This window comes from Solanum verrucosum, unplaced genomic scaffold, assembly GCF_900185275.1.
Source record: "Solanum verrucosum unplaced genomic scaffold, falcon-dt-bn FXZP01000261.1, whole genome shotgun sequence".
NCBI classification, from domain to species: domain Eukaryota; kingdom Viridiplantae; phylum Streptophyta; class Magnoliopsida; order Solanales; family Solanaceae; genus Solanum; species Solanum verrucosum.
Window position 1 is genome coordinate 12,828,931 of NW_026019969.1, and position 13,176 is coordinate 12,842,106.

Sequence of the window (13,176 nt, forward strand, 5' to 3'; positions counted from 1 at the left end):
TCTTCATGATTAACGAAACGTTTCATTGATTAGATCTATTTTCATGAAAGTGTTCATCACCAGAATCAAATACACAAGGTACCATATCTCTAGTAAGTAAAACTAACTTGGGTAAACTCAATACTAAAAGAGGGAGAAGAATCCATATGTAAGAAAATTGTAGATGAAAAAACTATTATTTAAAAAAAAAACGAAAAATGAAGAACTGAAAAAGAAAAAAAATTGATGAAGAAATAGTCCTACCTCTTTAGGAACTTGAAATCGATGAGCTGGAGAGAGAGTAGATTTGAAATTAAAAAATGGAGTGATAGATGTAACTGCCGATATATGGAGTGATTTAGGCGTGAAAATAGGAACAAAATTGTTGGGTTGGAAGGGCTGTGAATAATGTATCTTGAAAAGGAGAGAAAAAAAGAAAAAGAGGGATTTTTGTAATATTTTGAAATGGTAGGAAATTTTAGAGAATATGAAAAGAAATAGCATGCATTGCATAAAAAAATATATAGTTTTCTTGACATATGTAATATCTTTTACATTTATATAATTAACCAACATGAAAAGTTAAGTGTTACCATTTGACCAACATGGGTTGTGGTGCACTAGTGGGAGTGTTTCACCCTTAATCAGAGATCTCGAGTTCGAGCCCTGGGTATGGAAAAAATCTTGTTGGGAGCGCCACCCCCGAATGGGCCCTGCAGTGTGCGATCCGAATTTAGTCGAAGCTCCAATGTGGGCTCTAGAGACCGAGTGGAATACCAAAAAAAAAGGTGTTTCCATTTGAAATTACCATCATGCAACCAGAGGCGGAGTCAGGATAAAAAGTTTGGGAGTTCTAAATTTTCTTTAGAATCATCCATCAATTTTGTTAAGGATTCACAAATTAATATACATCTATATAATTAATTTTCTAGTACAAATACAGGGTATACGAAAATGCTAATGGGTTCTTCCGAATCCATGAACACCCACCTAGGCCCTAGCTCCGTCTCTGCATGCAACAATATTTGGTTACATTCAATCACAGGTGTAATGATCATTTTCAAAACTGAATGTATTAATGATTTCAATTCATACACTTTAAAATGAGTAGAGAAGCTAGGTTTTGTTAATCGGATTGAATTCTTATTTGTTATTGACCCATCTTGATTCAACAAATTTTTATCCAAATAAATTTTAAACATATTTGATCTTTGATCCAATAATTAATTTAACATGTTTTGATCGTATAATCTTCACCTACTTTGCCAATAATATATACTTCTATTTTTCTCTCAAGATTTTAAAGAGATTCATATTTGATGGGCGAGCTCAAGTAATTTAGCATGTTTATAGTGTGATGATTTAACGTTAATACATAAGGCACTTATTTTACATGACCAGGGACGGTGACTAATTGGCAAGTGACAAACTTGAGCAGACATTTGATCATAGGATTTGAGACATGGATTTAAAATTAATATTTATTTATGAAATATGAATAAAATTATAATTTCGAATAATGATTTGAAATTTGAAATTTTCTGAGAAATAAAAAAAGGGCAAATTATATAAATCTCACTAGTGTAGGTTCTAATTACTAAGATTTTCAATATTTTTAAATATTATTTCCTTTACCATGCATATTTCATGCTTAGGATACATGATTCTGAATTTGTGAAATACATGTATCTGTCAATTTTTTAAAATGAGATACATATTTTATTTATTTAAATTAATTGGTTGTAACTGATTTCCTTAATTACAAGAATAATTGGGGATTTTCAAAATATATAAACAGTTACTTCTGATAATTTAAATTAACTAAATCGAATGTAAGGCAGAATCAATGAGTGTATTTATATTTAATTAATTTAATTTATTATTATTTTATTTATAGTCTAATATTATTTCATGTATCTTCTATATATATAATTTGATGTATCAATTATCAATTCAATACCTTATATCCAAAAACATGAATCTCGGATAAATACAAAAATAGTCATATACATTGTAATAACACACACACAAAAACACACACACACGATAAAAGACAGATACATATGACAACACTCGGATACATGACAAAACAATAGCGCCTAGATCTGATGGGAGAAGTGACGCGAAGTTTCTTGGTTGAGTATGTAACTGACACTATCGTCAATGTCGAATTTGATACTCATTGTCTTTGCGCGCAAGAGGTATCTCCCCTTGCGAGAAAAATTGATGGGTACGTGGGGGATTGGTTTAAGAGTGAGAAAATCAAAGGCTAAGAGTTTGACGTGTAGATTGACTTAAACATCCATTTTAATGGAGTATTTCTTCTCATGGACTACCGATCAAGGGAGGAGAAAAAGGAAGAGTTAGAGTTTTACCCTAACTCATATTTCCTGAGATAAAGATATTTGTTTTTAATTAAAATGTTAACTCTGGAGTTTAAATGCAAAGATAATTAATCAATCCTAATTTTAAGGGAGGTGGATATTTGATTGTATCTTTACTAATATATGGTATAAAATATTAAAAGTGATAATATATGTAATTGTTTGAAAGTAGAGGTAAAATTAGTATATAGTAGTGATGTATGTCTAATAAAGTAGTTTATCCATAAAAAAAAAGCTTCCAGGAATCCAATTTGTGATTATTATTATTTTTAACTCGACCCATAAGAATACATTTTGCACATAAAATCCATCATTTTAAATTTAGAAAAAAAAACCAAGCTTGTTGTAAAGAAGTATGTACGATGTAGGAGAATTTATTAAAGAATACCTAGTTATTCTGATCAGTGAATACAACAACATAACTAGTGTAATCCCACAAGTAGGTTTCGAAAAGGGTAATGTGTACATAGTCTTGCCCCTACCTTGTGAAAGTTGATTTATTCAATAAGTTAATCCTTATAAAAAAAATGTATGTATTTTGAAAGTTTGCAATAACATGTGATCACAAATATTTTTTTATAAAAAAATAGTGTTATGCAATACTTTATTAATGTAGTGTCTTAGAAAATTATATTACCTTATTTGTGAATTATAATTTGCTAATTTGATAAGATTGTTTAAGAGTTGATTTTTAATTTTTTTTCCATAAAATGTGAATTCTTTCATGGTTAAAAATCATATCCAAACGAGCATATTATTTTTATTTCACATTCGTCATCAATCCTAACCTTCTTCCACATTTTCTTAATGAAATTCTTAAATGTTTGTTAATCTCTTGGTGTGAATCAATGTTGTAAAGACATAATTAGGATTCTGCAGTGTTCTCCACTAGGCAAAACATTAATGGTTTGATGTAACACCAACAACAAACTTGATGTATTATTACAAGTGAAGTTCAAAGAGATGACATATCTCGAAATAAGTAAAAAAAATTTGCTTCACTTAAAAATACGCTCCTAGGTACATATAAAAGAAAAACTCAAACTTGTTATACATTGGACAAAAAATAAAATATACAAGTTCTAAAAGTTTGTTTTTATATGTGAACAACGATCAAGAAGAAAAAAAAACTGAGTCGAGAAATAAAAAAGAATAAAAGTCAAAACACATGTGACATGTAGTAAAATAGAAATACTATTAACTTGTAGGTCAACTAGTCACCATTCATCTTCCTACTACATATAAAAGTTACTCAGTTACACTGAAAAAAAGATATGATAAAATATATATAATCTCACAAAAAATAGCAGAGACCATTTTAAGGAAGAGTTACATTCCTGCTACGAGCTAATTCTACACTAATACTATTAATGAGGATCATTTTTTTTTATACATAAATCTTTAAAATAGAGAAGCTACTACCAACTAGTGCCTTGAAATTGAGTTCAAAATTTGCATCGTCCTTTGTCACACCCTTAATTCCTGATTCTTTATTGTATATTTTATTTTCAAAAGCTTTTCTTCATGATTCAACATTTCCTCTTTTGCTTCATCTAGCTCACATTTCTTTCATGCAAGGCGAGCTTAACTTTCTTCAGGAGGCTCCAAATATTTATCCTCATTTGCTTCACACATATTCATCTTTTCATTTTGATCTTCTGAAATAATATAAGCAAATAGAAAGTTAGAATGTACAACTTGATTGTGATAGAAATTGAAATATATTGTTTATAACCATACCATTGTGTGCTTCAACAATAAAATCCATAAGAACAACAGCAACATCAATTTGTGACAAGCAATTTTCTCGTAAAATGTATACCTAAAACAATAAAAACTATAATTAGGCCCAACAACAATAACATACCAAATGTAATTCCACAAATGGGGTAAGGGGAGGATGGTACATAAATTTACCCCTACCTTTTGAAGGTAAAGAGATGTAATGGAGTAGCAACAACAAATAATATAACATTGAAACAAAAAGAAAAAACAAGTAATAAAAATTAAAGAATAATATATAGAAGAGTAATACTAATAACACTGATAAGGAGAACTAGACAAGGCTCTGTTGTATACTAACTTTCTACCTTAATTCTCAAACTTTGTGATGTCCTCGCAAGTTGTAGGTGTGTTAGGTCATGTCTAATTACCTCACCCTAATACATCTTCGACTAACTTCTACCTCTCCTCAAATCCACCATAGTCGAACTCTGACACCTCCTTACTAACACATCTATGCATCTTTCTCTTCACATGTCTGAACCATCTTAGTCTCGCTTCTCTCATCTTCTCCACAACGGGGGTCATTCCTACTATATCAAAAATATCTATGTTTCTAATAGTATCTCTCTTGGTTGTGTGAAAATTCATTTATACTAATTAAATTTAAGATAAATAAAGTGAAAGTAATTCTTGATTTAGCAAAATGACTAGGATTTAAACATTTAAAAGGTGTTACCTTAAATTTGCAAGTCTCAATCAATTGAAAAATCAACACGTCATTTTCAACAAGATTGTGAGCAATGGAGAAACCTCTCCACCCCCCACTCAATCCGCTTTTGCCAATTAGGTACTTGGTGGAAAATTCAGCTCCATCTTCATCCACCAAAACAACATTGGCATCATGTTTTGGCAAATGAGAAACGCAAAACCTTTTTGGAAAGCTCTGTTATATAAAAATATTTATAAGAAAGGCTAGATTAAATAGAAACAAAAACAATTTCAATATTGCCTAATTCTATTAAGAAGAAATTTACTTACCAAACAAAATCCCCCAGTGACATGGGAAGGGAGCATACATTTGAGAAAATTTGAAAATTCAGAAGGTAAAGTTGTTTGAAATATTGCCGCTCGCAATTGGGCTGATGAGCTTATTTCAACAGAGTTGTCTGTCTGTCCCTTCTTTCCAATGCTAGTAAAATCGAGAATAAAAAATATTTTTAAAGAGATAATAATACCAGGATATATTAACAGCCAACTGGTCATAAAATTCTTTTATCCTTTTTTTTCAAAAAAAATATATTTTGATTATTCATAGTCAAATTCTCACTCCAACTTTGAGTTGAGTTTGTAGGTTTGATTTAAAACTTGTATACACTTCATTTTGAATTATTTGTTTGATTTTGACTTGATACAAAGTTTAAGAAAGTAAAAATATACTTTTGAATGTTGTGGTCTAAAATCAAAGTTAAAGAGTTCACAAAAAAAGAAAGAAACATTTTTTAATGGACTAATAAAAGTAGGACAAATAAATGAACCAAAAAAAGTATGACAAACAAATTAAAATGGAGAGAGTAACATTTTTTCAAATAAAATACATATCCAAACACAACTTCAATTTCAAAAAATATTTTTTTCCACTCAACTTCAAATACAATTAAAAAATAATTCAAACATCATAAAATTCACGTCTTAACACCTATTTTTTTATTAATATAATTTATTTTTGCATTTTCTCCACTTACCACATTTGAACCTTCTTGTTATCTCCATTTTCCACCTGCATGCCAAGTATCTTAATTAGTTTTAAAGTACTTCCATACAAGAGTACTAGTTTGTCAAAACGATAACATACTCTGTATAACCCCATCAATAGGGACTAGAGAGGATATAACATATGTAGATATCATTTTTATCTCGTGAGATAGAGGGGTTATTTTTGATGGAGTGTACAGAGACCTTATCTTAACGATGTAAAGATAGATCGAGGTCGTTTCTGATGGAGCGACCTTATTTTTACCTGATAAAAATAAAGAGATTTTTCCTGATGAAGCACATACAAACCTTGTCTTTACCTCGTAGAGATAAAAATATTATTTCTGATGTACTTTTACCTCATAAAAATAAAGTAATTATTTTTTATGGATCAAACGCAAACCTTACGTTTACCTCTATAGAGGCCTTTTAGAATCGTCAACTATTTATCAAAGCACAGAGTAAAAAATGACTCTCACCTTGTCGGTTCTATTGGGAGGCAAAACCTTTTTCTTGAGCATCCCTTGATTGATTGCCAACGTCTTTTTCTAGTTAAGTCATCAAATGAAAGAACAAAAAAACACGGGTCAATAATTATAAGCAAAATAATAGACAAAAGAATTAAAACAATTTATTTGAAACCATGAAATGAAAATTGTAGCAGAAGGAGATGGAGTACCTTAGAAGGAGAACGAGCTCGGCTTTTCATTTTAGAAGAAAAGAAAAAAAACTGAGGAAAAACAAAATAGAATTTTTTGGGGTATTTTTCAACTGAAAAGAACTTATGAAGTGGAGAAATGAGATGATACTGTATTTATAAGGAGAAATGAAGAAGGCCTTAAAGCCAAAATGGGAATTAATTGGAAGAGTACTAGGTTTGGAATGATTTATTCCCTTTTCCCAAAGTTGTTCTTTTAAAGAAAAATGTATGTATTATTATCAGTCAATTCAAGACCCATGTTTTAATATAAACACAAACAAATAGAAAGGGATAAAAAAATAGATATGAATTAGTTGCGGATCACAAACATATGGGGGACTTTTTTTTATAAAGTAGAGATTTTGGGTGAGTTTTGAAATATTAAAATAGTTCTACAGATCATATTTAGGGTCAAGTTTTAAAATATTAAAATAGTCAAAGGTCATATTTTAGGAATATTTAAATAGTCCCAACGGTCATATTTTGGGTCAAGATAAATCTGTAGCTATTTTAGAATATAAAGATTTGGGTTTTAAAATCTTTCGAGAAATAGACAAATTCTGTAAACACGTAAATATTTAAAAAAGGAAAAAAATGAAATTTGATTGATACACCGGTTAGCAACAATATAAATTTGACTATCCTATATTATTATTTGTACAGGATAAAATTTAAAATGTGCTATGCAAGGGCGGATTTACGTTATAGTAAGGGGTGTCATGTGACACGGCTTCGTTGGAAAAAATTATTAAATACATATATATAATCAAAAAATTATTAAATACATATATCTAAATAAAAGATAAAACCTAATAAAGTGACACTACTTGTCACAAGAGACGTTCCAGCTTAGTTGGTCTGATGTCTAAATTGTGAACTTAAGGTCTTGTGTTCAATACTCCTTTACTTCATTTATTTATATTTTTTCACCTCATATGAATTAACAAAATTTTGAACTAGCCAGTCATATTTTTTATACCTTAATTGTTTGGTGCCTAATATATTCATACTCCATTCATATTTTTTTAAAAGTGTTTAATGTTCCCTTCGTTCATCATTATTTATTCAATACTCTAAAAATAATTGTCCAACTGTACTTGTCTAGTTTGGATAATTAAGATATAAGTGACCGTTTTGTGTCTACTTTACCCTTGCAATTAAACACTATTTATTGACCGATCTTATAATTAATAAGGGTGATATAATAAAATACCCCTCTATTTATTATTTTTATAAGGGGTGTGTCAAGTCAAACATGAACCAGTAAAAATACGGAGGGAGATTAATTTTTAATGAGGTTTATTTGAATCTATTTCAAAAATGAAAATTCATCGAGCTAAGGGATATATACGTGGATTGTACTTTATTTGTATTGTATTCTATTTTTAATATGACATAATAATATATTTTTTTAATTAAAATGTGACACCGTGTAACGACATGTTCTCGTCATTATAGAAAAGCCAATGGGGAAAGAATTGGGGACAGAAAACTTTTGACTAGTAACTTGGAATTTCCCAACCTAGTTCAGATTTGGACGAAATCAGAGTCGTTAAGGTGTAGGGAAAATTGGTAACAATCGGGTGACTTATTTATGATTTTGATTTCATGAGTGGTTAGATAAGTCGTAAAAGAACTTGTATGACTTTACGGAATTGAATTCGGGTGAGTAGAACTCCCGAAATCGATCTTAGCGTGAATGATATTTTTTTAGCGTCGTTGGTTAAAGGTGTGTTGTGAAATGAGGGTCTTGGAATTATTAAAATAGCTCACTGGTTCCGTGAAAGCCGCTGGGGCGGGATTTCTGCCGCCAAGGCGGGGCCGATGTAGCGGGGTGAGGACCGTTGTAGCGGGTATGACGTGACTTAAGGTTGTAAATAAACCTCAAAATGTCTTTATTCTGCACTTTTTTATTTTTAGAGCTAAGGAACGAACCCCTGGCGACTCTTGACAATTTTTCACCATTCTTGAGGCTAAAGGTAAGTTTTTCACTCCCCGAATCCGCTTTTCGATCCGTAGAACGTAATAGAATGGGTAATTATCGATGGGGGAGGGTTTTGATCTGTGATTTTTGGTGGGAAAGAGCTTAGGTTATTGGGTTTGGTCTAGGGTTATTGGGTTTGTTATAATCCGAATAATTAGACATTTGATTGTTGATCCTTGCGTTAATTGTATATTTTTAGACCACAAACAAGTGAGAAGAATCCGGAAAGGAAGATTCAAGTGCCTTAGGGCCGAGATTCAAGCTTGGATTCGAGGTAGGTGATGGTTGTGATTTCATGTTGGTGTGATATATGTTTGTAATTGCTCATTATAATGCATGTATGTATGTGAATGTTGCATTATTGATCACCCTAATAGTAAATGAGGATAATTGAATAATTGTATACCATGAATCACCTCTTGTTGTATGATTGTGAGAATATACATTGTGATTGTGGTTTGTTGAATGGATCGGTTGCCACGTTTCGACATAAACATGGGATCAGTTCCCACATTTCGGTATAAACATGGGATCGGTTGTCACGTTTCGTCATAAATATGAGATCGGTTGCCACGTTTCAACATAAACATTGGATCGGGTATCACGTTTCGGTATGCTAACAGTTTGGGTGTGGGTTCCATGAGAGGACCATTGAATTGGGTTCCGTGAGATGACCAATGAATTGTGTTGTGTATCTACTTGTGATGATTACGTTGATATCTAATGATGATTGATATTGGAAGACTGTATGTTGCTCTAAATTGATAACTAATGTGTATTATTGAGAACGTGGGATAGTACATTGATCCTGAAAAGATGACTAATGTTGTATATGTTCGATATATGCATGTTTTATAATGTTATGGTTACTTGCATGTGTTTCACTTATTGGGATAGCCGCGTGATCCTACCAGTACACTGTGGTTGTGTACTGATATTGCACTTGTTTGTTCTTTATTGAGTACAAGTCATCTTCAGGTGGCTATTGATAGACCTCAACTAAGTGACTATTGATCGTGACCGGATTCAAGGGTGTGCCAGTTCTTTCAGGCTGCCATGGATCTCTCTTGTTTAAGTCCACTCTTTTCGGACTCAGACTATTTGTTTAAGGTGTTTGTTTAGTTTCGGGGTTGTACCCCTTGTTCTTAGACTTGTCGTTAGTAGAGTTTTGGTACAATGACTTTCAGGTTCTAAGGTTCTGAGGGTTAAAACTTCCGCATTAGTTTGGTTAAGTTATTTGTTTAAACCTTTGGAGTTTATGAGAACTCTATATAATTTCTGCATTTAAATTTGCTTTTGTATCTTTAAATGTCTTAGTTTTCTTAAATTTTGTTTGTTTGGATTGTAGTGATGGTTCTCCCACCGGAGACTTTGTGTGGGTGCCAATCACGACGGTCTGGGTCATGATACACCGCTTATAAAAATTTATGTGTACGCCACTGGTACTATAATTATGTAGGTATATAGTAATATATACATTATTTATGAGGAAATTTATGTTACAACGATATTAGATATTTTAAATTTTATCTTGTATAGATAGGAATATATAGTGGTCAACTTTACATTGTTGTTGAACTGTAATATCAGGTGAGTTTCATTATATTCTTTTTAAAATATTTGTCTGTTTATAGAATTTATTTATTTTCTAAAATTTTAAAAAGTCAAATCTTAAAATTCCAAAATAGCTTCAAGACTTTATTTTGACCCAAAATATGAACGTTAAGACTGTGGTTGTTTTCAAATCTATAAACCAAATTAATAAAATATGAGTTTTTCAACCTTGAGTTTTTTGGATTTTTTTGATAAAATATTCATACAAATATATAATTAACTCGTGCTTCAAATAGTTTTTAGTTCTACCAAAATATAACTATATAAGATGCTTCTTAAGAAAATAGAGTAACACAAAATATGAGGTGAGTTATGACACTAAAATATTCAACAAAAAATAATAATAAAATCGCATAAAATAAATATTACAAATTAATAAGTCATAATGAAGATGATCATAATTTAAAAGTATTAAATCATGCTAAAATAAGTCTAATAAGTATTAATTACATGACTAAATATTAAAGAAACATTAAAATTAAGTTATGCATTTTTAATTATCTAAATCAATGTAAACTAAGAATAGATAGTCAACATTATTGGAGAAAATGCCCAAAATAGTCTCTCATCTTTGGGTTAAGACTCAAAATCATCCTTGAATTTTCACATGGAGCACTAATAGTCCCTCATGTTTGCAATATTGGTGCACTTTTGGTCCTCCCCTAAACTTTTGCATATTTTTTAACATTAATTTTGTCCACAATTTTATGTAAGGAATGCTCAATAGTCTTTTTATATATTTAGTTGAAATAATAATTCTATGTGAGAGGAGGTGAGAAGAAGAACACTTTGTTCTGTTTAGAAGAAATATTATTGCAGCTAAGCTAAGAATATTTTAACATATGACATTGTAAGAAAAGAAAAAATTGTACTATGGCACGTGAAATCGTCGTGATGAACCTCTCGAATTTTCCTGCAATACGATTTCTACTAAACAAAATAAAGTATTTTTTTTCTCACATTCTCTCACGTGGAGTTATTATTTCTACTAAATATATAAAATGACGATTGAACACTCCGTACATAAATTATGGATAAAATCAATGTTAAAAAATAGGCAAAATTTTGGAGAAGGACCAAAAGTGCACCAATATTGCAAACATGAGGGACTATTAATGCTCCATATGAAACTCAAGGATGATTTTGAGTCTTAATCCAAAGATGAAGGACTATTTTGGTCTTTTCTCACATTATTCATTCTTAGTGTTGAATTGATTTTCTTTTGTTAGCATTAGTTTGATTTGATTTTCTTATTTGAGTTTTATTATAATTACTAATATCTATGAACTATAACTTTTATTGAACCATTCAAATCACCAAGTCTCAAACTTGAAAGAACATGTTAAAAGATAAAAAAAATATGAAAAAATATTAGAAATATTTATAAATTATATAAAAGTAAATACTTTTATTTATCAAATAAATTTTAAAAATTATATATATAATGTCGAATTGGTTTAATCTCGGTTTGACTTTTTTTTTTTTGTTAAAATCAACTCAAATATAGTCACATTTTTTTTTCAATATCAAACCAAGTCAAACAAAATTACTAGTCGAATTATTTTTTCCGATGTGACTCGATTTGCGATTTGATTTAATTTTCGATTCAATTTGGTTCACCCCTAGTTGAGACTATTTAAGCATTTCAGAACTTCCCCAAAATACCACCATTGAGACTATTTTAATATTTCAAAAAATTTCTCATAATTAATTTTTATATTACTAATACTTGTATAACTATGGTCAACTACAAAAGACCCCTTAAGAGTATAAATTATATTTCATGTTTGCCTAAAAATCATAAAAATGAAAATGGTAAATGAATAGCAAGTTTTTCGGAACAAGCCTAGCAAAAAAAAAAATAGCTAGTCATTTTAGAATATGAGTCGTTTAATAGTGTATAAGAATAATGTGAAATAGAGTGTATTATTAATGCTTGTATTAGCAATGCATGTATTAGCTATGCTTTCATTAATTATACATAGATTATTTTTATGCATTGTTTGGTTTGATGCATTAAAAATAGCATGCATTGCATAAAAAAAATTATTTACAAAGATACCCTCCACTTTTATGATGGAAAAGATGTAAAAAGAAATTTGAGGGACAATTGAGTCTTTAATTGAGCTAATGCATTATGACCATTGCATTGTTAATACCTAGAAACAGGGGCAGACCCACGTTAGGTGTAGGGGTGTCAATTGACACCCTTTCGGCAGAATTTTTTACTATATATTAATACTCTGTATAAGGTTTATCTAAAACAAAATGACACCATTTGGCAGTAATATTTTGATGGCGTGTTGGTTAATTGTCCGTTTTAAGTGTTTGGGGTTGCGGGTTCAATCCTCTATCAAAGTTTTTTCTTGCAAAATATTTTACTCATATTTTAAAAATGTGGTTAAGTAGTCTTGAACCCAAGACCTCGTTTAGCTTAAAAATAATTTAAACCAATGAGTCAACGATATAATTTATTATAAATGCGATAGTTATATTTTTAACTTGCTTTGCATAAATATCGACCCCGCTTACTGAAGATTCTGCGTACGCCACTACTTAAATATTCATGGTATTAGTAATACACACCTTAATACACTATAGAGTGTATAGCTAATACATAGGTTAGAAGAGAGTACCAAACAAGGTACTAACAATACACAAGGCTAATGCATGCATTATTTTTCCGAATATATTCTACCGAATGATTAATTGATTAGATAACGATGAGAAGAATCATTTAGGAGTGTTCTAATCTAGGTAGCATAAAGGCCAATTTAGGAAGAAAATTAGATATTTTGAATTTTATCTTGTATAGGAATACATAATTGTCAAATTTGCGTTGTTGCTGAGTGTGTTAAAAGTCAAGTTTCATTATTTTTTTAAAAATATGTCTACTTATAAATCTATCTATTTTCCAAAAGATTTTAAAATCCCAAGAACGACTTCAGATTTCATTTTGACCCAAAATATGACGTTGAGAGTTGAGACTATTCAAAACTCGCCCCAAAGTTTTGTACTTAGAAAAAGGTCTCCTATCT

The 13,176-nt window shown here is 30.3% G+C and overlaps 2 protein-coding genes across 2 annotated transcripts in view; one reads left to right on the forward strand and one right to left on the reverse strand.

Annotated features, from left to right (window-relative positions):
- Positions 1–13,176, forward strand: part of LOC125815375 (probable LRR receptor-like serine/threonine-protein kinase At1g67720) — a 191,655-nt gene that overhangs the window by 3,970 nt on the left and 174,509 nt on the right. The window lies entirely within an intron of this gene.
- LOC125815070 (B3 domain-containing protein At5g42700-like) lies at positions 3,948–6,549 on the reverse strand. Its single transcript, XM_049494469.1, has 7 exons — positions 6,520–6,549; positions 6,320–6,388; positions 5,831–5,865; positions 5,127–5,277; positions 4,825–5,031; positions 4,104–4,185; positions 3,948–4,021 (listed from the first exon to the last, which is right to left on the reverse strand). The coding sequence occupies exons 1-7, from the start codon at positions 6,547–6,549 to the stop codon at positions 3,948–3,950; spliced, it is 648 nt and encodes a 215-aa protein (XP_049350426.1).

Excerpts from the sequence above, each read along its gene's own strand:
- LOC125815070 (XM_049494469.1), bottom strand. The coding sequence starts at position 6,549 with ATGAAAAGCCGAGCTCGTTCTCCTTCTAAG. Across the intron at positions 4,186-4,824 it reads TTGAGACTTGCAAATTTAAG|GTATACATTTTACGAGAAAA; the intron begins GTAACACCTTTT and ends TTATTGTTTTAG. Across the intron at positions 4,022-4,103 it reads TATTGTTGAAGCACACAATG|AAGATCAAAATGAAAAGATG; the intron begins GTATGGTTATAA and ends ATATTATTTCAG.